The sequence below is a fragment of the Opisthocomus hoazin genome, chromosome 20 (genome assembly GCF_030867145.1).
Source record: "Opisthocomus hoazin isolate bOpiHoa1 chromosome 20, bOpiHoa1.hap1, whole genome shotgun sequence".
In the NCBI taxonomy this organism is placed as follows: Eukaryota; Metazoa; Chordata; class Aves; order Opisthocomiformes; family Opisthocomidae; genus Opisthocomus; species Opisthocomus hoazin.
The window spans coordinates 11278875-11301778 of NC_134433.1; the positions used below are offsets into that span (position 1 = coordinate 11278875).

At 46.4% G+C, this 22904-nt stretch overlaps 1 protein-coding gene across 8 annotated transcripts in view; it reads right to left on the bottom strand.

Moving 5' to 3' along the window:
- The window catches only part of MYO1C (myosin IC), a 59112-nt gene that overhangs the window by 1760 nt on the left and 34448 nt on the right, over nt 1–22904 (bottom strand). For 5 of the 8 annotated variants that reach the window (XM_075439980.1, XM_075439982.1, XM_075439984.1 and 2 more), the window contains exons 2-31: nt 20594–20749; nt 19871–19986; nt 16287–16485; nt 15380–15460; nt 14438–14617; nt 14145–14243; nt 13798–13911; nt 13205–13276; nt 12789–12908; nt 12474–12556; nt 11674–11779; nt 11210–11290; nt 10739–10830; nt 9508–9602; nt 9237–9283; nt 8897–8977; nt 8597–8702; nt 7944–8061; nt 7611–7724; nt 7353–7429; nt 7103–7171; nt 6606–6690; nt 6223–6382; nt 5415–5498; nt 4125–4218; nt 3960–4015; nt 3334–3469; nt 1745–1815; nt 1219–1316; nt 845–944 (exon numbers count right to left, since the gene is read on the bottom strand). In XM_075439980.1, the coding sequence (XP_075296095.1) occupies nt 845–944; nt 1219–1316; nt 1745–1815; nt 3334–3469; nt 3960–4015; nt 4125–4218; nt 5415–5498; nt 6223–6382; nt 6606–6690; nt 7103–7171; nt 7353–7429; nt 7611–7724; nt 7944–8061; nt 8597–8702; nt 8897–8977; nt 9237–9283; nt 9508–9602; nt 10739–10830; nt 11210–11290; nt 11674–11779; nt 12474–12556; nt 12789–12908; nt 13205–13276; nt 13798–13911; nt 14145–14243; nt 14438–14617; nt 15380–15460; nt 16287–16485; nt 19871–19986; nt 20594–20749 (3090 nt within the window). Of the gene's footprint in view, nt 1–844; nt 945–1218; nt 1317–1744; nt 1816–3333; nt 3470–3959; nt 4016–4124; nt 4219–5414; nt 5499–6222; nt 6383–6605; nt 6691–7102; nt 7172–7352; nt 7430–7610; nt 7725–7943; nt 8062–8596; nt 8703–8896; nt 8978–9236; nt 9284–9507; nt 9603–10738; nt 10831–11209; nt 11291–11673; nt 11780–12473; nt 12557–12788; nt 12909–13204; nt 13277–13797; nt 13912–14144; nt 14244–14437; nt 14618–15379; nt 15461–16286; nt 16486–19870; nt 19987–20593; nt 20750–21930; nt 21991–22495; nt 22513–22904 lie in introns of those variants that run through there. The other 3 variants (XM_075439986.1, XM_009938222.2, XM_075439987.1) reach the window with 2 other exon arrangements.

Sequence of the window (22904 nt, forward strand, 5' to 3'; positions counted from 1 at the left end):
ACTAAGCTGTTACGCCACAGCATGTGAAGTTTGCTCTGCTGTGTGGTCCTGGAGCTGCAGTCTCGGCAAGAAACGGAAACAGGTACTGGAATTCAGGAAGCGAGGGGAGTCCCCAGCGCCTGCACTGAACACTTCTCCCTCGGCTACCGGTACAAGACACTGCTGAGGGGAGAGGGGCAAAGCTGGAGAAATGTTCCTAGGGCTGGCGTGAAAGGGCTGGGGAAAAGACGGTGGGATGGATCTCTTCATAGTCCAAGAAGTTCCTTGGTTTGCTGTTACAGCAAATAGAGGCGTGATCCTCGTTTGGGCAGGCTTATGCAAATGTCATCTTCCCCTGCATGCAGTCCGTAGGCACTCCACAGAGCAGTAAATCCTCTGGCCGTGCTACGTGTGTGGTGTCTACAGGATGGGCTGTTTCGGGGAAGAGCAGAGTGGAAACCTGATGGCTGTCCTGAGGCGGGTCAGCCCACCAGAGGAGACACGGGCAGGGGAGCGAGCGCAGTCCGAGTATGTTCTGGATTTGTTTCTGAACAACCCTTAATGTGACAATGCATGCAGCAGTTGCTTCCTGTGTTTTTAAATCCTATTTCTAAAATCTGATTTGCAAGAGTAGCATTAAAGCCTGAATCTTGGGGGGGGGGGGGAGCACTGGCTAGGACAGCTACTTGATGAGTTTGAGTCAGCCACAGGAGCAGCGCCCGGCCCAGCTGGGGCAAGGGCCGGTAGGCGAGGGCAGCGCAGGTGGCACGCGTCCATCTGCTGAGCCACGGTTTGGTGCCAGAATCCGGGCTTGGATCCACTGTGAGTGAACTCCCCTTCCTCAGCAGCCGCAGCCTGTACTCACCACTGTTAGATGGCCGTTCTTGGCTTTGGCTATAAGCAGTTCTGATCCCGATATAAAGTCAATTATGCCTTCTTTGCCTTGCCCAACGGTAAATTTTATGCTGTGAAGAGAAAGGCAAGAACAGATTTGATGAGTGTTTGTGACCTCTCCGCTAGCTTAATATGACTCTTTTCCTCCGTAAGCAGCTGCTCTGTGTCGATGGTGAGCTGCAATAGATCTGCTTGTTGAAGGAAAGGGAGCCTTAGGTGAGCTGTGTTGGGTACAGTTCGATGATCAGTGTGATTCTGCAGCCCTTCAGCGCTGAGGCAGAGCTCTCTGCAGAACCAACACCAGAAAACCAAGGCAGCTCCCGAGAGGGGCTTGGCTTCACTCACCTGCCCTGGTTGATGTTGACATTGTTGACTTTGTCTGCCTGCATGGCTGTTTTTGTTAGGGTCTCAATCACGTGGTCACTCTGAAGTACAACGTCTCCCTGGGAGGGAAAGAGATGGTGGTTTATGGTCATGGCTTTACAGTGTTGCTGCACCAAAACGATTACGCTGTAATTAACAGGGACAGAGCTATCTCCATAGGTCAGCGTGGAAAAACACCTCTCCAAGCAGGCCAGGCTTGGTGAAGATCCCTGGGGCCTCTGAGGGTCACGCTGTACCTCCAGCAGTTAATTTATGGGCAAAGTATTGGTGCTGGGGGCAAGGGACAGCACCAGTCCTGCTGGTGAACCCTATCTGCAAGCACAAATAAACATAAGCGAAATGCTACTTGGAGCTGGCACACAGTGAGTTACAGCTGGGGGCTGCTCACCCTGTGTGCCCCACCCTCGCCCCCCAGCTGGGTCTTCTGCTCTTTGGGCCTTTAAAACTTCTAGAGGTGGTTGGAGAAATGATGGATGGGTCCGGTTACCTTCTGTTTGTTGTCCTCACAGTGCACGTGCAGCACAAACAAGTTATCGCTCAGGCTGCTGACGGAGATGCCTGCAACAGAGAAGGGCCCTTTGACACCCAGCACACCTCCCCGGGATCCTCAGAACCTCTCCCAGGATTGCAGCAACTGTTGTCCCCGTGCCAAGCGACCCGACAGCTGAGAAGCTGCCCAGAAGCACTGTGCTAACGTGCCACCAGAGAGGCTGAAGAGGCTGCAAGGTGACAGACAATCAGCTTGTAACTCTGCTCTTCCAGATGGAAAAGAAACTTTCAGATGCCTCCGTCCCTCAGCAGGAGGAAGAATGCCTGTTCACAGACTGCCAGGGCCCTCGGGGACTGAAAGAGAGCTACTTTGGCCGGTTAAGGGACCTGTGACCAAAAAATCTGACTTTCCAGCAGCACCCATGGGCCAGGTGCCCCATTCCAGCCCTGCAGGTGGAGGAGCACTGTAATTACTGGGGTGCTGGGCAGGAGAGGGGCAGCTGGAACAATGTGGTCACTGTTGTCTTCCCACCATGGCCAGTGCTGGGTGGGAAAGGCCAGAGCCCCTGTGGGAGCGTGGCTCCAGAAGGCCGTCACTGCAGCTCAGCTTGCTGGCGTGCTGGTCCTTGCAGATGCAGCCCCAAGCTGCTGCAGCGTCTCGTTAGCTGCACGGCGACCGCCTGGGGCTCTGCGTTCAGCACTGCTGCTCGCCCGGCCAGCAGCGCCTCCGCACCACACCGCCAGCAAGAGGCCTGGGTGCTCGTGTTTGCTGAATGAAAAGACCCCTCTCCCGGGGGCAGGTGGGTAGGGACTAGTTAGGACCGCTGGGCTGTGTTACAGGAGCATCTTTTTCTTCATAGTTTATTTTTGGATTTTGTTTAATATCTTGACATTAGGTACAAACTGGATTAGCTATTTAAATGGAGCTAGCCCAACCCTAGCAGAGATAAACGTACATCTCCGCCCTAACAGCACCTCCTGGGAGTCACAGAGCCCCACGTTAGTGTTGCTCTTGGAAACCACGTTGAAGGGTGACAGAAATGCAGCAGACAGTTGCATCAGGCTAACGCTGAAACGCTTCGCACCAAAATCGGCAGCGAAGAGGAAGCGTAGCCGAGCTGGGAGCTGGAGCTGAGACTCTGAAAAGGGAAGGTTTCAGACAAAGCCAAGTGATGAGTACAGTGCACCAGACTGGGCAGTTCTCTCTGTCTGACCGAGGGTTCCCCTCTAAAAGTATCAAGTCAGTGTCAAGTATTTAGAGGGCTGAAAGCTGTAGCAGTGTCCCGGGCAGCTGCTGTGTAAGGATGGCGCAGCTCCCCTGCGGCAGAGAGGGGCAATTGGGAAATGAATTGGGAGGGGGCTTGGGGGAGATGAATTGAGTAGTTTTGGTGACTTTTTATGCAGTTTAATTTTAGAAAAAACTTGGTTTCAAGCTATTACAGATTTAACATGTGTGTCAGTATTGGATAATTCCATTCTTGTCCAGAACAAAGACAAATTGGTTACTTATTACTTATGTAACTGTAGCCACGGTGAAGTCTGACCTCGGGCCAGGGAGCCAAACCCCATTTCTGTTGCCATTCTTACCTGTCAGATTGGCATAGTCGATCCGTTGTTTGATTTTGGATTCTTCAACTATGATGACTGCGTTTTGGGTAAGAAGCAGCTGCCGTGCTCTTGCTTTGTATCCTTTCCGGTCATACTTGATCACAGGAACTGCATACTGAAAGAAGTGTTAACAGTGCTAAAAATGCAGTTTGTTTAAGTGTCAGCTGCCTTCCCTCTAGCCTGGAGAGCCTGCAGAAGGTACTGACCAGTGCCTGGTAAACTGGGAACAGAGACAATTCTTCTGAGTCCTGTTCTCAGTTCTGCCACAGACTTCCTTGTTGACCTACACGAGTTCTGAACTGTAACTTGATGACTACAGCTGTCTGACCAGGGGCTTGAAAAACCCAGGCTGAGCTTCCATCTGTGCAGGTTTCTCCTTTCCTCTCCAGCCACGCCAGCTGCAACCCTTTCAATTCTTACCTGACGTAACTAACACTTGCCCAGATCTCCAAGCCACAGTGCTGAGCCCTCAGACTAGCTTCTAAGGTACGACAAGCTTAATATAATGTAAAATTCTTGCTGCATTTTCTTCAGAATTCTAATCTTCTGCTATTCTGCTGAGTAACTCTAGAAGCTTGACAAAAGTATTAGAACACATGTCTCACCTTAATGGCTTCATTTTCTAAAGCCTGAAGGACTTTAGCATTTATCTCTTCATTACCTGTATTAAACCAAAGAGGTGGGGGTCAGAAAGAAATTTCTAGCAAGAAAAGAGTAGCTGAATCTCCCCCCCTTCCTTCTTCCTGTTAAACTTTGCAACAGCTACTCACCCAGTCGAGTGTTAATGAAGAGTCTTGGAACGCTCTGAGGGTAATTGTCTTTTTTACCCTTAAAAATCTCACTGGCAATTACTTTTTGTTCCAGCTGCAAGGACAAAAGATGTATTCTTGTTTAGTATAAAATTTCTCCTTAATAAAAAGATAAATTTGTCTTAGATGCTCCCTTTTTGGTTGTGTTTTTTTTTTAAGCAGTCATCATCTAGTTCTGACCTGAATGATATGAAAATATTTTGTTACATTTTCAACAGCTACCCTACCTTTGGGGCAGAAGTTCCTTTTTCTCTGCTGCCCACCCCCAAATCTCAAGACAGCATCTAGTCTCTGTGCTCCTTCGGAATACGGCAAAACCACTGACAGAGGGAAGGGGAGAGTTAGGGCAAAGCGTGTTATGGGTGCTATTGCACACTACAGAGTTCCTGAGATGATTTACAGATGAAAATGTGGATAAAAGATGCTCATTATCAGGGAGTCTCATCTGCTGGGGAACAAGTGTTCTGCTGAGGTTCCGCCTCTGGCTCAGTAGCAGTGGGTATTAACCCTGTGTCCTTAATCACAGGCTCAGCCCCTGAGCAAGCTACAGCACTTCGTTACAAGTGCTAAATGCTCTGTGGCCTTTCACCAGCACTATGATATACTATGCCATAAAAAACCCCAACCTTAAAGACAACTACTACTACCATCTCCTAACAGTTACATCCAAATTGTTTAATATATGCATTTCCTATTGTGTCCTTTGCATGACTAAGATGAATCAAATTTCAGTATCATTTTTATTCTTTTTAGCTGGAACAGCAGCTATAATTGTTCATGTAACTTCTCTGTTTGAAAAATGAGCAGTTTTGTGTCTGCAGAGTCTTTGCTCTCTCTATGGCACAAACAGACAACTGTGGCTTCTTAGATTTATCTTCCGGGGAAGAACAACAGGGCCTTTCCGCACCGAAATTATGTAGGGGCATGGATATACAACACTGCTTTAATAGTATGTATTGAAATACAGCTAGAATGGTTTTTATGCATATTCTAGTCTTTTTTTTCTCTCTAACCTAAAAAAACCCAACCGTGGAGTTCTTCTGGAACTGTCAAGCAGCCCCTGAAGAATGCAGCAATTTGAGGGTTCCTCATCTCACCCCTGCTTCTGTGCCTCCCTCTGTAGTTGAACCCTCGTCCTGCCCATCCAGCTGCTCCCCTCCTTCACTGCTTACAATAAAGAGCGCTGAGAACCCCCTCCTGTTCTTGGGAACAGCGGCAGAGCTTGTGAAATAATGCAGAGCTGTCTTGTACCTGCTGCTTCCACTCGGGGCTGATTCTCTTGCAGTAGGTCCAGACCATGTTCTGCATACAGAGGTGTCGCAGGAGCTGGGACGCCTGAAGAAGAAATGGCACAGGAAATGAAAATAGCTCCACGTTACTGACAAACCTACTCAAACAGAGAGGACAGAGGAGAAGCAACTGCAGAAAATGCATTGGTGAATTAAAATACTGATTCATTACTGAGAGCTGCTTCTGAAGTTCAATAAAAGGAAGTTTGTAAGAGAGTTTGCCCTGCCACACTCTCCAGCTGCTTTAGAAGGGAGAATGACTACCAGGAGCACTCTGCTTTACCCTGCTGTGCCCTTCCCTGCGTCAGCTGTACCTGCAGGCCAAGCAAACAGGGACCGGTGGGTAAGGTAACTGGAACTTTCTGCAGTATTTCATTTTGATTGGATAAAAAAAGCAATTCTGCCAGATGCAGAATAATAATGGCAACAGAAGAAGTTTAACATGTTCTTCGCAAGCAACCACATTGTCATTGCAGCCAATTTAACTGTCCAGAGGGAACTTCATTTGTTGAGAGAAAAAGGGAAGAAAATTTCAGAAACGGATGAGAAAACCAGTTGAAAATGGTGTTGCAACAGCACCACACTCTCAAGAGCTTTCAGTACCACAGCTCTCATAATTCTACAGCTATGCTAATTACACCCAGGTGATGACGTCTGGATTAATTCTACTAGCAGAGATGTTGATGCAATGTGGAACGTGAGCGAGAACCCTGGTTTGTTCTGCTCTGGGGCAGGAGGGTCCCCTCAGGCCTTCGGTGGCCTGGCCCTACCTCACAGAGCGACGGAGGAGGAGTTGGCCAGGACTTGTCCAAAACGTTTTTTGGTAAATTACGCTTGAGGTTCATCAGGAAGGAGAAGCGGATGTAATCGAGGAAATACTCATTCTCTGGGCAGCGAGGGTGGTTCCGGTAAATAAAACCTTTAATGAACCTGAGGAAGAAGAAAATTTTATTAGAAAATGAAAAAAGTGATCAAAATTACTGATATCCAGAGGTCTCTTCCAATCCAGCCATTTTCTGGGCTTTATTTAATAGTTATAATTTATTTAAAAAAAAAACCCTTTTATACTGTAGTGATGAGAAAGATTATTCCTATTATTCTACAGTTCAGAAATAAAGTACCCATTTGATGGCTTGGGTTCTTCTTTACGCACCTTCTGATAGTCTCTACTGCCCACTTCTTCTTGGCAGCTTTTCGGCGTCCCAGGGTTCCCCGCCACCAGGACTGGATGGCTATCGCTAAAAATAAACCAAAGATTTTACTCTAAGTGAGCTCCTTCAAACCAATATCGACTCCATACAAAACTGGCAATAAAGCGTGCTCAGGAAAGCCCGCTCTGGAAATAAACAGCCTTCAAAGTGGCATATGGGAAAGAATATCATTTCTCAGCGAGATGATACAATGGATGACTGTCGATAAAAAGCACTGGCAGATGGGAACTGCTGGGTGACCGTGAACTGCATCTGCTTCTCTTGCCTACAGTCTCACAGCCTAAGGTGGAAGGACCACACCGACATCTTCCATTCTACTTCCAGCAAGGCTTGGGAAGGTTCCTTTTTTCACATCAAACTCAAGTCAGCTCTGAGAGCAGTGGCCGCTCCACACCCTGCTGCTACCTAGCACTGCAGTTTCTCTCTCTCTCTCTCATACCTGAGTGTTTCATGTGCAGGAATTTCTTTCGACGGTAGAAACCTCTCCATGTGGCCTGCATTTTTGTTGCTGAAATTGCAAGAAAAACAGCAATTTGAAACTGTGACCAAGCAGATTTTAGTAGAAAAAGGGTCAACTTTTTAAACAAAAATCCCTCCCTGAAGGGGCGGGGGGGGGGGGGGGGGGCAGGGATAAAAATCAGAAAACAGACTGCTAACTGTCCCTGAAGCTACTGCAGTGTGTGACTCACCCAGACTCTGCTTCCTCACTTCCAGAGCATCTTCCGTTGCAAACAAGGTCTTGGGAAAGCGGATAAAAATCTTTGTTCTAGAAATAGAAATGCAGAATTATGTTTAACATGCTGGAGAAGTTTGCTTCCTGCCCTTAGCATCCCCTTTGGGATCTGTAATCTTTTCCTCACCCGTTAGATAAAGCAGCCTTATTTAAAAGCAATGACATGGACGTCCAATGATTCATAATCTCAGATTAAGAAAACAGAAGAACTAACCGTCCCATTTTGTATTCTTCCTGTTTGTAGCCGAGATGCTTCACCAGCACAGCCACGCCATCGTGGGGCCGGCCGTCCCATGTAGGCCATGTGTCTGGACAAAGCGATTTGTACCTGTAAATGGACAGCAGAAGCAATCTTAGGGAGAGAAGTCCAGTCCGTACAGGGCAGTGGGAGGGGAGAGGCCACGCTTCTCGCTCCCTCAACAAAATAAGCCTCTCGCATGTAAGGGCTGCCTCTTTGCTGTTCAGAACAGCTCCTCAGCCTCAGCATCTGCGGGACCAAGACCGGGAGAGGGAGCAGCAGGGAGAGAGAAGTCCAAGGCAATCCTACCTCTGCAGGAAAACTTCGTATTTTCTTCGATACGCAAACCCGGCTCTGCGCACTCTGAGGTTCTCCATCAAGCCTAGGTACTTCACTTGATGTCGGATTAGAACTTCATCAAATCGATCTTGAGAGAGCATGAAAATGGAGAAATACGATTAATGTGTAGCTGTCCCTTCATCTGGAGAAGGGGAATGCTCAGGTCTTCGTTATATCTCACACAGTTGTCTTTAACCTCTAATCATCCTCATGGGGCAAGTCCCACACAACGTACTTTGTCTCTCCTGTCCTCCCCCCCCTCCTTTAATACACATTTGTAGTTATTTCCAAAAAGAAGTTCTCCTTTAGGATGTTCTACGTGTACAGGAGGAAGAAGTGAGGGACAATAAAGGTCGTTACAAGGTAGTTATGTAGGTTAGTAATTCTTCACCTTAAACATGACCCTACTCCACCCAAGACCAGTGCTCCCATTCCAATTCCTGGCTGCTGGCACTGCCGCCACCTCCCTACAAGAAGCTCTGGCACAGACACAAAACGAAAAAAAAAAATAAATCTTGCATGACTTCTTCATCTGAGCTCCCTTCTGTGCCTTGCTGACTGGGACCGAGTGGTCTATATATAGCCGCCATAGAAAAAAAGAGGAAGAGTCACCAGGGTCATACCAGCCTGTTTAGCATCGTTAGGTTTCATGCACCGAATGTAGGAGGGTTCTTTGGACATCAGAATTTCCATGAGTTTGGAGAGGCTGTTTTTAAACTGAGTTGCTGCCTAGGAAAAAAGAAAAAAAACCACAACCCCTGTGTATGAAGCAATGACTTACAGCTGGTACTTGTGACTGCAGAACAAACCTCAGTCTCCCAGCTTTAAACATGAGAGGCTCGCATTCGGGTTACCGTGTTAGACAGGACATGTCTTAAAAAAGAGGAAACAGCCCCACTTCCATCCAGCTTTGGCATTCTTACCGTTTCGGGTCGCTTTTTGTCTGTCAGCTCTGTCCTGTCAAAACACTGATTTATGATAGGATTCTCAGAGTTGCACATGGTCTGCGGAGAGAGACGGTTTCAGAGATAAAGTACAGAGTATTCTTCAGAGAAGTTTGTTGGGTTTGGGTTTTGGGTTTTTTTTGCTTTTTAATAGTACAGTGAACTTTGGGCACCTCCATTTGTCTTTTCATAGCGCAGCCCTATGGACGTGCATTCTCCAGGTGGAATCTAGAAGAATCTCTTCCCTCAGGTGCCACCCTATTTTAAACCTGACTCCTCATTCTGCTGAGTACGGGGAACATTCTCTATCCACACTCACCTCCTTCAGGTTCCGAAAGAGAAGGTCATTGTTTTTATCTAGAAAACCTGGAAGAAAAAGAAAGCGCTCAGGCTGCCACCGCTGTTCCACAGGAACTTCACAAGGCAGGAATTGGAGATGGGAAATTAATCTGGTTAATCAAAATCAAATGATGTGTGATTCTGTGCCCAGATTCCTCTTTACCATACAGTCCAGCTGTTTTAATTCAAAGGGCAGAGGATGGGAGGAGGAGAAAAGAGAGAGAGGCAGCAGAGATGATGCACACGCTCACCTGTGACGCTGTAGGTGACCTCTCCAGCATAGTGCAAAAGCCGAAACTCCTCCCGCCCCAGCGACTTGCGAGTCTTTTGGTCAGCAAGCTTGTGCCTGGTGAGAATGTGGAAAAGCTTTGTGAGAAACAAACATCTATTTCGCTGGGGGAGTTCACTTAAAAAGCACTATGGCATTGGATCCCAGAGTGGGACTACGGGAACACAGAAGGGAGGCAGCAGCGTTAAATCTGACTTGCTGATTTTCAAGACCAAAAGTAAATGAAGAGTTGTCAACCAAGAAATCATACAAATTGTCACAAAATGTATTTATTTCAAATGGATGAACTTTCAGCTTCCTGGCAAGGCTGTGGAGTGGTTCTGCCTGCACATGAAATTAGAGCAGAGGCAGCAGGCGAGAGGGCAGTGAAGGTGCTGGCAGCAGGCTGGCATACTCATGAGATGCCATCCAGATCCCGATTGGAGCGTAAGCAGAATGCTCAGTAAGACAACATTTGGAGCTCCAAAACTGAAGTGAACAATCTGAAAGGTGAAACATGGAATTCACACCCACTGAACTGGAGCGGCAGCAATACGGCCGGGTTACCAAGGCAAAGGAGGGTATCGATATCCTCTGGGATGCGGATGGCACAGAGCTGAGTTACTGCAATACAAACCTCTCAGTTTCAAAAGCGCCAGCACCATGTCAATCATTCTAAGGCATACAGACCTCTGAACATTGTTTTCACCGGTAAAACTCTGCTCTGTGTTCCAGTTACTCCTAGGCCTGACTTGACTCGTCAGTCATCTTCCCTCCGGCAGCCATCAGTGCCAGGGAACGATCGGGCCTCGTACTCCAAACCGAGTGCGTCGCACCCAAAGTACTGGGCCAGATCTTGGAAGAGCCAAGAAGTTGCAAGCCTGCAAATTCCTGGGACATATTAGCAGTAGGATGCCAGGAAGAGACCGGTGAAGAGGCAGGTCAGTAACAAGAGTTTTGTTGCTCCTGTTGTATTCTGAAGCATAGTCTCGAGACAAGCAAGGCAGTTAGTGTTGGCAACTTGTTCTGTATTATCTTAACTCACAGTCTAATCGCTTTGCAAAAGAAAACATGATCATTTTTTACGTGGGACCCAGCACACCTAGGATGCTACTGCCATACACACGAGTTATCTGGGAGTAATGAAACCTCTAGGCTCTGTCACACACTTGGATCCTACCAGTATAACTGTCCTCAGCTACGTGAGCACTCACGTGAGAAAATGAGGGTGGTTCTTCACAGTTTCCTCCAGTTTCTCCAAGAATGTTGTATCTGTGGCATCCCCAGGTCTCAGACACTCTTCATCCTACAAACGCACACACTCGAGTATTCATTTCTTACTGCGCTCGTCAGCACACAGGCCAGCTCTAATTCCGTCTCAGTGAGACACCGCCCCAGTTTGGCCCTTTGGCCTTTTAACAGTAGGCCAGCTCTTAGTTCAGAACTGCTGAGCTCCAAAGGAGAACACCTTCCTCCTTCCAGACTGCCTGGATTGGAAGCTTCTTTCCCGAGAGCAGATGGAGGCAATACAATATGACTTTTAATGGTGCCACTGTTCAGTGCATCATTGCTCTTCCCGCCTGCTCAAACAGTCCTAATATAGGCTTAAACCATTTTTTCCTTTTCCCCTTGTTTTCCACTACGCTGCCCCAAATTGTTCATTTAAAAAGGTGTTGTCAACTCACCAGAATAGAAATGATGCCTTTGAATTTCTCTTCCACCAAATCACAAATTATTTTGTTATTGAAATACTGAACTGGTTCCCACTACAAAGACAAGAAATCACACTTGGGTGAAAAAAATCTAGACTGGAAAAACCATGAACATTTCAGAACATTTCAGACAGCACCTTATTTAAACAATCTTTCTGTCAAATTTGAAACAAAGCTTTTTCACTCATCAAATTTGTTTTCCTAACATTCCCCTTAAAAAACATTTTTTTTTATCAGAGCAAAAGCCTGGGATGGCATTACTCACTTCGAGCTCTATCACAGAGAGTTACCAAAGTGTTTCAAAAAGAAAGAAAAAGGAAAGTTCTTTAATTCATTTGCTTTGCAGACCATTATTAGCAGCTCCTTTTCTAATCTGTCCCCTGGCCCGCAGGAGGTGCTACAAAGGAGACAGTGGAAGTGATGAGACTGGCTCTTACCGCTATGCCTTCCGACTCGTATTCCTCCTGTTCCGACTTTAATGTGAGCTCTATGAAGAGCTGCTGCAATTTTTCATTACAATAATTAATACAAAATTGCTCAAAGCTGCAAACAAAAATCAGAAAAATAATCACTAACACTGTACCACAAGTAAAAGACGCTATAATCAGTGGGCAGCAGCATGAATCTGTATCTGTGTAAATCAAGATAAATAGAAGAGATTTAGTGAAACACTGAATATACAAATTTAGCAAGTTTAGTGAATCTCATGAAAGCCTTCCAGAAGGAGGGAAAAGCAGACATGAAGGGTGGAACACAGAGGAACAAAAAAGCTTTTAAGAAGGGCCCAATAACACTGCAAATTTGACAGTCTCAGTTCCTTGCTATCTGCCAGAGGCAGGTCCCAGACTCCAATGCAGTCCCATACGCCGTCTCACAGCTGCGTTTTCCTACTCACTCCACCATGGAAAGACGCCGCAACAGCCACTGCTGTGCCCGAAAGCTGGACAAAGGCACAGTTCAAGCTATTGCGTAAGCATGTCCCAAAAAGGCAACAGTCTCTTTAAAATACCAGGAACATGAATAGCTGTAAATGCTAAGTATTAGCTGGATGCCCCAGGTGTTAGAAGGCCTGTGATTATCAGTTATTCAGCTGATTTCCTGAAGTTTAAACGTCATCTCTTTCTCTTATAAAGACAACCAGAGATGGAATAATATCTTAGTTCACAATGGAGAGAAAACACTATAATGAAGTCATGCAGAGTTTACTCCAAATTTAGAGACATCCACTGAAACAAACCTGTTGTGCTGGAAAACCTCAAACCCATAGATATCAAGCAATCCTAGAACTGTTGTGCTTCTCCAGCCTGGAAACTCTCCTTCCTGCAATAGGGCAAAAAATAAATGTTGGTAGGTACTCACAGCTACCATCCGGCACTGGATCTTACCTATCCAGTTCCAGGCATTTACTCCTTACCCTTTTCTTAATGGAAAACAAGTGAATTTAGTAATCACTGTACAGCATGGAGCTTACCACTTCTCTGCTTTGCAGCTAAAAGATTTGAAACTCCCTTTCCCGCTTGGCTGGATATCAACAAACAAAAGGTTCATTTACCTTGTACGCAAGAGACTTGTTAACCTTGTTCACCAGCCAGGAGAAGGTGCGTCCGTATATCGCCTTGGCAAGCGCGTCCCTTGCGTAGGCTGCCTGCTCCAGGTTCAGAGGACTGATCAGCTGCATGCAGGAGGAGGAAAAAAGCCATTCAACAGCCATTCCACTGAGGGGTTAAGTTTCCCTATTTCATCGTTAATAAACAGCCACTTAGGGGCACCCTGTCTGGTCTCAGCTCACATCTCTTGTCTCCCAGCCGTACGGGCTGCAAGTCACCATCAGGTGGTGGGACCCCTGCACTGACAACTTCCTTTGGTAAGTGAGAAGCGAACTGCTCACTTCTGGTAAGAGAGCCGACAGTGTATCGCTAGCCAGATTTAATTCCGTGTGCCTCCCAGAGCCCCAGTGCATGTTCTTACCTCTTCCCCTTTCGCTATGATCTTCTTGTGGATTAATGCATCTCGAAGAACAGAGCCCTCAACTGCTAGCAGCTGCAAAGCAGTAGAACACTAAATTAATTTATGAAGCAGTACATACAATTTATTAGTAATAGGTTTAAGACATCAGAAAGACTAGTTCCTAAAATCACAGTCCAGCGAAACAAGCCTTTATTTCCCACTCACACCGCAAGACTTCTGCAGCATCAGTCCTTCCCTTCCCCCCGCACACGACCTCCTCCCTGGCAGTGACAGGACCTAGCAAATAAACTGGCTTGGTTGTTCTGGCACCACGAACTGACTGAGCAAAGCCACCAGGTTCTTCCCTAAAACCCTTCTCCCGAGTAGGTCTATTCCCACCCTACTGCCTGAAGTTTTGGATCAAGTAGCAAATAGAGAAGTTGTCAATTAAAGGGTTTTGATGTTAATATTTGTATTTTATTTAGGTCAAATAACAGTAAATTTATGCAAACTTCTGAATCACATTCTAAATTACATGACGGTACCGAGTTCAAAATAAGGAAACCTCTACAATTCATCTTTCCTGCAACAGATCTCCAACTGTTGATACTCACCCTTGCCAGGTATTTAATCTGATTCTCCGTAGTGACCTGAGCATTTCCTTGCTCATCAGCAGCAAACTGCACGTTCCCCAGATGCAGTACGCTAGCCACAATGCTCAGTAAATCCTAGGATGGAAGCAACAGTCAGAAACCAGGATGATGAAATGAACGCACAGCAAGAAAAGGCAGTGAGATTTGTGTGTTAATTAACATTTTGAGAAAACATTTTGTATTTTTTTCCAGGATTTTTCCAGAGAATACATTCATTCTGAAGGCTGCCTTTGGTCAGAAATAACAAATTAAAGCAGAAAAATTCCTTAAGTGTACAAAAATCAGCTCTGCTGTTTAACACTTCTTACCTCCACCTCGTTGTCATTGAAGCTTATAATGGACAGGGCTCTTCGCACAATCTTCCAGTCGTTTTTATCATTTATGGAACTGACCCTTGCACAGTGACCCTAAAAAGACACAGTGTGATAAATAAGTAAATAATTGTCAAAGATATATCACTCATACACAATGCACTTCTGCCATGTGTTTCTTTTCATTGCAGTCATTTCTGTTATTTTTGAAGCGAGGGAAGGAAATGACAAAGTCAACTGAGACTACATTGGCTATAACATTATTATAAGAATTACTAGTCAATGCACACCTTTACTAAATAGTGATACTGTTGTGGGTTCTTCTCGAGGCCCAGCCTTCGCAGCAAGTCCTCCTCCCCCCCTTCTAGCAGCTGGTAGAAAATGTGGAAGTTCCTCTCTCCGTGATTCTGGTGCACGACTCGGGACTTCTCCAGGAGGTAGTTCAAGATGTGGCCCCCGACCGGAGCCCCCTAAATCAAACCAGATACAGTGAAACAGTTCATCAGCATAGAGGAAAATATTTCTGCTTCTTGGTGGTCTATTCAAAGACAAACAAGATACAAAATGATAGCCTACTGAAAGACAGAAAATTGTCGTTTTGTGTCACGATCTCTCTCTCAGCTAAAACAGCGTGGCAATTTGAGTTTTGAATTGTATGCAAAATGAGCTATCAAGTGACAATAACATGCAGAGCACGGCTACAGCACGTACTGCATGGGATCCTGACTTGTGTAAAATTCCTTCTCAGAAGGAATTCAACACAAAGGAAAAGCAACAAAACTGAGTGGGGAGGAATTACACAGCGAGATGTTTAAACGACTGCAATATGCCAAGCTACTCGGTTCTTGCACTCTGTTCACCTTCACAGCGTGGGGCAATTTGGATCAGAATCGGAACAAGCACTACGCACAGTTACACAGGACAGAGATTACCTTCGGATCACAGCTGGCTTACATGGATTTAGTTTGGGAGTATCCATGGTGTACATATACCCTAGAAATAAGTTGATTTAATCTGTCTCCTTATATAGAGAAATGAGGGAAGAAAGAAAGGGAAGTGTGTTCTATAAAATCCTTTGGAACTAAACTTTGCTACCGTACACGCTGCTTGCACTGTCATCAAGGGAATGCAAAACAATCACTCCACGCATACATCAGTACAACAAAGCACAGGCAACAGAGACCTGCTATGACCAGGACCAGTTCTGAAGTACAAAACCGATTTTAAGTTACCCTGTAATCAAACTGCACATCCATATATTTCCCAAATCGGCTGGAGTTGTCATTCCGAAGGGTTTTTGCATTTCCAAAGGCCTGAAATGAAAATGATTAGAGAGAAAAATAAATAAGTATCAAATAAGATTATTTATGACACTTTAGTGAGGCTGCCAGTAGGTTTGTCCTTTTTGCAAGGGAAACCACGAAGGAAACTGATTGCTACCCAAATTCCAATGCTGATCTTTACGCCCAGTGCAAGCACCGCAGATGGAGCGTGCCTCTGAAAACAATCCCACTCTCCCAGCAAGCTTATTCTAATGCCAGTTCACTGCTGACAACGTATGTCACGTCTGACAGCCCTCTTCCATCACAGCTACTTGCTCGCAGCGACCTGCAGCTCCGCTCGCAGCAGGCTCTACCCAACAGGCCCAGGCCCGCCAGGCGTTCCCTCACCGGAGCGCACACTCAGCACGGAGTGGAAATATCAAGGGGCTACAAAGGCAGCCCGGGGGTGGACACTAGAGGACACCACAGCACTAGAAAATGCACCCACAAATGCATTTATCAGAGGACAACCAGCGGACGCGTCTGCTTCTGGCTTCGCGAGCTCACGCAGCGCGCCAGGACGCTTCCCACGCCAGCGCCTGTCTCCCTGCAGCCTGCCCACGCCAGAACTGCTCCGGGGGGACTGGAAGGGGCCGCGCGAGCTCAGCTGCAGACGGCCATTTCTTTGGCTTGGAAGCAGGCCGGGATTGCCCTTCGCGCAGCCCAGACTGTCTGTTCCCAGACACACAACCCGCTCCGCACAGCCCCCTGCGCCATGCCCAGGGGGTCCAGCTGCCCCCACCTCCTCAGCTGGAAAACGCGAGCGCTGCTGGTGGGACTGGATGTCAGGTTTCAGTGCGGGAGGCTCTCGAGTTACCTCCAGGACGGGATTGGATTGTAACAGGCGGTCCTTCACGGTTTCGACCTGCTGGCTGGCTGGGCAGGTCACGGCGTAGTACTGCAGGATCTTCTTAGTGGCCTCTGTTTTGCCAGCCCCGCTCTCCCCAGAGATCAGAATACACTGGTCCTTCCTCTCCGTGCGCAGGGAGCGGTACGAATTGTCTGCAATAGCGTAGCTAAGGGACAACGATAACCAGGCATTAGCTTGGTTCCACAAGCGATGGCCAGAGACTCCTCAGCTAAGGCTACCCCACAGTGTGAACTCCTAGCAGAGACAGCTCAAGCAGAAGTCTGCGTCCATGGGCTGGGTAAGAGCGCATTGCTTCTGCACGCTGGTAAGGACACGTGAGATTGCTGACATCTCTATAAACATCTTAACCACCAAGTCAAGTTTGTGCTGGGTGATAGCACAAATCTATCAAATTGCTTTAAAAACTGTTCTTTTGACACTGTCTGATGAGAAGAGTTTCTGCAGAAGACTAAACAGTGCAGATAACCTTACTTTTCTAAATATACCTGATCTCTCAACATTGGTCCCGTGGGACAAAAACATTTTACATTCAGGAAATATCTTGTTTTCCATCAATCTTTATTCTAGCTTATCTTCTAAGTGATGACACACGCAGGAGGTCACAACTGCACTTTGCTATCTGGGTGGCTCCCGTGTAGCCCAACCTCTCGCAGCTTCTCTCGGATTGTAGAAAGAAAGGGGTGAGCCGGCGCAGACTGGTAAGCATCCCGCAGGCTACTCCAGCTACCATCCAGCTCAGGCCAGACACTACCCAAAACACCAGATGGCTCCTCCTGCCTGCACACAGCCAGGGTTTATCGGTGCTGGCCCCGACCCCTGCTTCCTATGCTGCTTTTTCTTTCTCCTCTCTTTTTCTCCCCGCGATAGACCAGGCAGGATCTTATACCCAGAATCAGACATGCTTTTACAACACCAGAGAGAGGGAGGATGGGTCTGACCATGGTGGCAACTGTGTGCAGAGGGAGAGGAACAGGACCAGACAGGTGCAATGGAAGAGGGTAGGAGAAAAGTGCAGCATTAGCCCTTCACAGTGCACTCATATGAGACCTCCACAACAGTATTTTCAGCTGTCTTACATGTGGTGATCAAGCAGATACCCTGTCTCCACACACTTGACAATCTTTTAGTAGCTTTGCACTTTTTTTGCCCCCCCCCCCTTTTTTTTAAACTCTCACGCTATGAAATTAATTAGAAATAATCACACCAAAATAACAGCCGTGGCCTTCTCGAGTCTATTAATATTTGGTGCTAAGGCAACACCAATGAGCTACCTAGCAACACAACTGCACGCTTACCCCACTAAATTCATCAAGTCCTCCTTTTCCCATCCAAATTCTGTCTCCAGAGTATTTTGAAAACAGCTGAATAAATGTAAATTTAATTTAAATCTTAAAAACTGCCTCTAGACTGCATGCCTTTATTGGGTGGTTTTACAGCACTGTAAGTTCAAGCAGAAGGCTAGCAGTCAGGCATCCCGCATACAGAACCACTTTACTTCAAGACGTTTATGGTCCCATTTGTAGTCACCATCTCCGAACCCCCTGGCCGGCTATAAATAGGACAGGATGTGACAGATTGCTCGGGGAATGATGCTGGGTTTCCAGCCTGTAGGAGTGCTTTTCTTCTTTGACTGGCTATGTGTGACGCACTTCCGAGAGAACTCAGCTCTCAGGCCTAGCCTTACACTACTTTGACACTGGAATAGCAATCTTGAAGTATTTTGGCTTTCTAGAATCAGTTTAGAATAAAAGAAAGAGGAAAAAAGGCATGTGAAATACTGTAAAAGGAGAAGCACAGAGTACTACACTACAGAGCATTTCAGTGCTCCTCAGAATACTTTTAAATGCATAAATCATCAAAAAATGTAGTGTTTTTTAATAGAATTATAAAAACAGTTAAAAATACTGTTTTCCCTGTTGGAGCAGCACTGGTATTTGGTACTGCAGTTCTCAAGGGTTTACTTATGAGCTGCACATTTTACAATTTCTTAGGGGACTAGTTAAACCAATAAAGAGAACAGCCTAAGAAATAATCAGCTACTCTGTGATTTCAGTCACTTTGCGTAGCGCATGCAGGACTTAAAGCAGAGGCGCTTAGCATTTCATGTGACACGTGGGCACTGCCATCACGCTCAGTCCTACTGCACACTAATAAAAAGGCAGCCGCAGTCCCAACTTTTCCAGAGTCCACAAAACTCTCACCTAAGGACAAAGCAGCCCTTGCAAGTGCCCTGCTCGCAGGCAGAAGCGACTGCGCCCAGGCCAGGTCTCTGCCTGGCAGGCAGGACTGAAGGGAACCCATGCGGCAACAGGCATTTGCAGGTGCGAGTTGGCAGCGGGGTGAGGGCTGGGGCGAGGCTGGACAGCCCGCGGCCGGAGCTGCCGCCCCTGCGCCCTCCCGGCTGCCCCGCCAGCAACCGCCTGGTGCCGATGCACGGCGCTGCCAGTTGCTGTCTTGGGGCAGATCTCTTAGCTGGGGCACCTGCACATAGACACGATGTCTCAACACGTCTACAGCAAAGGGAGAAGCAGGTTTGAGTGAAGGGTTTTTCCGGTTTAATCGTCCCATTTAGGTCCACACAAAACGCCTGAATTACTACAAAAAAGTCACATTTTTATCACAACAAATACAACTTCAAGTGTTCAGGCTGTCCCAAGTAATGGTGTTTCTCTCCCTCGCTGTGCTTGCAGCGCATTCTGTTTTGCTTACTCTCCTGGGCTACATGCCAGTAATAAGAAATAATCCGAATAGTTCACTCAAAAATAATATCACTTACTCTTCCAAGACCTCTTAAAAAAAAAAACCAACACCCACAAAGAAGTCTCCAAGAGGTGCTCAGCATTTGGCCCTTGGTCCTGAAAGAAAACATTTTGGAGCCAAATATCCTCCGTTCTCAGTCATCTTTCTCTTTCAGTCTGACAAAAAAATTCAAACGCTTTCAAAAATAACTTTAAACCTCAAACTTTTTTTTTTTTTTTTTAAATGTGAAATTGGGAACGCTCACCAGGCCAGACCATGTAAATAAATACATTCCTTGTTCCAACAGGCTGACGGTATCTTAGCAACAAGGGAAATACCAGATAAATATTGGTCAGGCAGTAACAGCAGAGGTAGGAAAGAAACCACCACGCATACAGACACACTCTTTCCCCTAGTTAGCCCTACGCTGAATGAGCGATGTAGCAGCAGGGGAAACTCACAGCCCGGACATGCAGACCCCAAGTAACCCTGGAACAATGAACTCCTGTCCTGCCAGGGCTGGGTAAGCAGCTCTGTTCCTCCAGCCAGGAAGGAACCACCTCCCTTTCCAAATACTGCTCTTGCAAAGACAACTCATCCTCTTTGGAGAGAGGCACAGGAATAGAAAGAGCCGCGCACCACACCCTCCGCAGGATCCTTTGTATCTCTGTGATTTTTAGTGCTGCGTCTGGGACAAGGAAAAGTCCTATTTGCTTGTTTTCACATGTCATTATTGCACACGCCTCCGTGGGAAGGGCACCAATGGCACAGTTTACCCACAGGCCACTCACAGGTGAGGAGAAACTTCATAGAAGCTGACACCGCGGTATCGCTCCATGTTCTGTTTAGTGTAGATTTCCAGCTCCTTGTATGGATTAACAGACACCAGAACTGAGCCAATGTATGTCTGAAAAAGAGAACATGAAGTGGAGAGGTTACAGAAGGTCTGGCAGCAGGTTCTCCCAAGCCCAGGCTGCTCTGAAGGCTGTATGTTGCTGACAAGGGCTGCCTGCGGTGGTGTGCTGGGGGTGCTACTGAGGGTTTCCAAGGGTGCTGCAGAAGTGAGCCCTTAGCACAGCGAGAATAACATTGCAGGAGTTACACTAGACACGTCATCCTTGTTGGAAAAAAACAGCACTTACAGTTTTAACACGCAAGAACACTGGACTATTTCTGATGCGCCATTTGGGGCCAAGTTCAAGTCTGGGGTTGCTGAAAGCCCACTAGAGAGTGAATTTGTGAAATGGAAGAATGTGGTGCGAGTTGGATTTTCAGTGCTGGCAAGACCTGTAAATGCCAGTAGGCCTCAACTGGAGCACTGCAAGTGAGTCCCTACATCTGTTAACATGACAGCATCCCAGGCGAGCTCTGACACAAGCAACCACGGTCTATTAACCCCGATACCAGCGTCTCCAGATCCAGCTGCAGAGCAAAGCTACGGTACGTCTTCTGCAGCAGACACCCAAATTCAGGTCACTGATGAAGACTTTGACTTCTGTCACTCTGCTACTCACATAGATCAGATTCTCCTTGAAGCGCTTACGCAGGTTTTCAATAAATGCTGCTTCGCTGGTGAAGTTCTCAAGCAGGACAAAATCCTGCACCCCGACACGGTCGCGGGCCGTCAGCGCGCTCTCCATGGTCAGCCGAATGCCGTTAGTCCCCGCTCCCTGCAACCAGAGCAGAGGAAGGTTGGGATATTGGCGGGTTTGGACACAGCTCACCAAGTCCACAAGAACCATTATCCACAATTACCCATGGACCACCTATAAGTAGGAGAGGATACTAGAGCAACTCCACCACTGTTGAAAACGCTGGTCAATGTATACACTTTATCAATTGGTTTATACTAATTGCTTTGATGGAAAACAAGCCAGCAGTGGGGAAAAGCTATTGCTAAGTTTCCAATAACTTTAAATCAATCAATCAAACAAGCATTTCATAAAGAGAGTAAAACTTGGATTTCCTTTCCCAGGCATCCTTTAGCAGGAGTGAGACCGCAACGCATTCTCCTCTCTGCTTTTCTCTCTCATTTCTTAATGGGAAGTCATTTTGAGGTAAGGAATCTTTTATGACTAATGATTCATCATCTCATGAGCAAACAGCTTCACGCTGCTGACCAATTTAAAAGCTTTAGCAAGATACCCAATGGGAAAATTCTGGGAAAATTCAGAACTAACGAGAAATGGGCACTTCTGCATCCCATGCCACCATTATGAATTTAGACTGTGACACTGACATCTAACCCACGCATCAAGAGACTTCTATTCCCTGACCCTCTTCTAAAGGTTACACTTTCAACGTGATGTGGTTCAGACACAACCATCTTTGGAAACACACGAGTCTGCTGACTTCTTACTTCACTCAACCTCATGTACTAAAACAGGGAGAGGAAATGTGCACCAAGTGACTCAGTCATTACTTGCAGGGAAAATTTCTCCCCAGCGGACAGATGATGTACAAGGCACAGAGGACAAGAGACACTATAGAAATCAGAGACAGGAGACACAACGTATTAAAGCATTCGCCTCACATCTGTCTGCATCTCCTTATCATATTCTTTAAGCCTTCTTACTCTGCAAACTCCTCGCAGCAAGCACCCTTCTCCTAAGTCATTTCCCTAAAGCACTAATGCATTTCAGAGAATCCATCATTATATTCTGGGATGTTGCCATCACTCGCACAAACACCACTGGAGCTTGTGCCTAAATGGGCTCACGCACTAATAGCAATAGCCAGGCACCCTCTCCTGTATTAGTGTTACAAACCGGGAATGCCGGACCCCTGATGCAACGCTGTCGTCCAGCCCCAAAACCCTGCACAATGATGTAGATGATTTTTGCTGACTCACGTTGTCAGGTAGTTCCTTTCTGCTCCTTCTCAAGATATAATAGTGGTCAGAGCACAGGGACTGATGGCGTGCAGGGAAAAAAAAATAAAAACAACCTTGGTCAGAAGAAAATTTAGAAGTTTTGTTAAGTAGTAATAAAGGCAAGTCCCACTGAAGTATAAATTTGGGCCCATATGGGTGCATATTCCCTCAGTCTGCTGTTGTTTAGACTTATCAATCATTTACCAATATAGTTTTCCCTATTTGTGCAAGTTATCACTGGCTTCCTCCCTGCAAGCCCAGCACCTGGGTGTAAGTCACTGCATGAAACTAGCAGCTTTCAGAAAGAAAAATTAATTCCTACAATTTGCTACTATGAAATCTCAAATCCAGATCCACTCTAATGGCTCAAACACCACAAAGAAATATCATTTTAATTTCCCTTTATTTTTTTCAAATTAGTCTCATGGTCTGGAAGGCCTGATTTCTCAGCTTTGAAAGATTCAGTCTGGAAGCAATTCTGCAGATACTTTCATCAGCAATCTTTATAAAATGCCCCAAACGTTCCAAGCCAATTCCTCCACACCTGCAGCAAAACGCTGTTGGCTTCTTCTACCCTCTTTGCCAAGGTGGAGAGGAAAGGGATAAGCGCTGGAGCAGAACGGTGGTGAGATAAAGGACAACCCTGGCAAAGGAAATCGAGATAAATCACATACAAATAAACTCTGCCTAGAAAGCAGAATCCTTCTATCAGAGCAGTGCAATCCTGGAGCAGGTTTTAGACAAGGTAATGGGAACAAAGGCAAAACCAACAGAAAATAACTAGTTTTCAAGTGGGTAAGTTTATGAATACAGTTTTAAAACACAGCTGCCTCAAAAGCAACTGAGGAGAAATTTCCACCCTCACAGAGTTAATCCAAGTTTTTATAATCCTAAAGACTTTCACAGAAAATGTCACTCAGCAGTTTCAGCAGCTCTTTGATCAGCCACTCCCT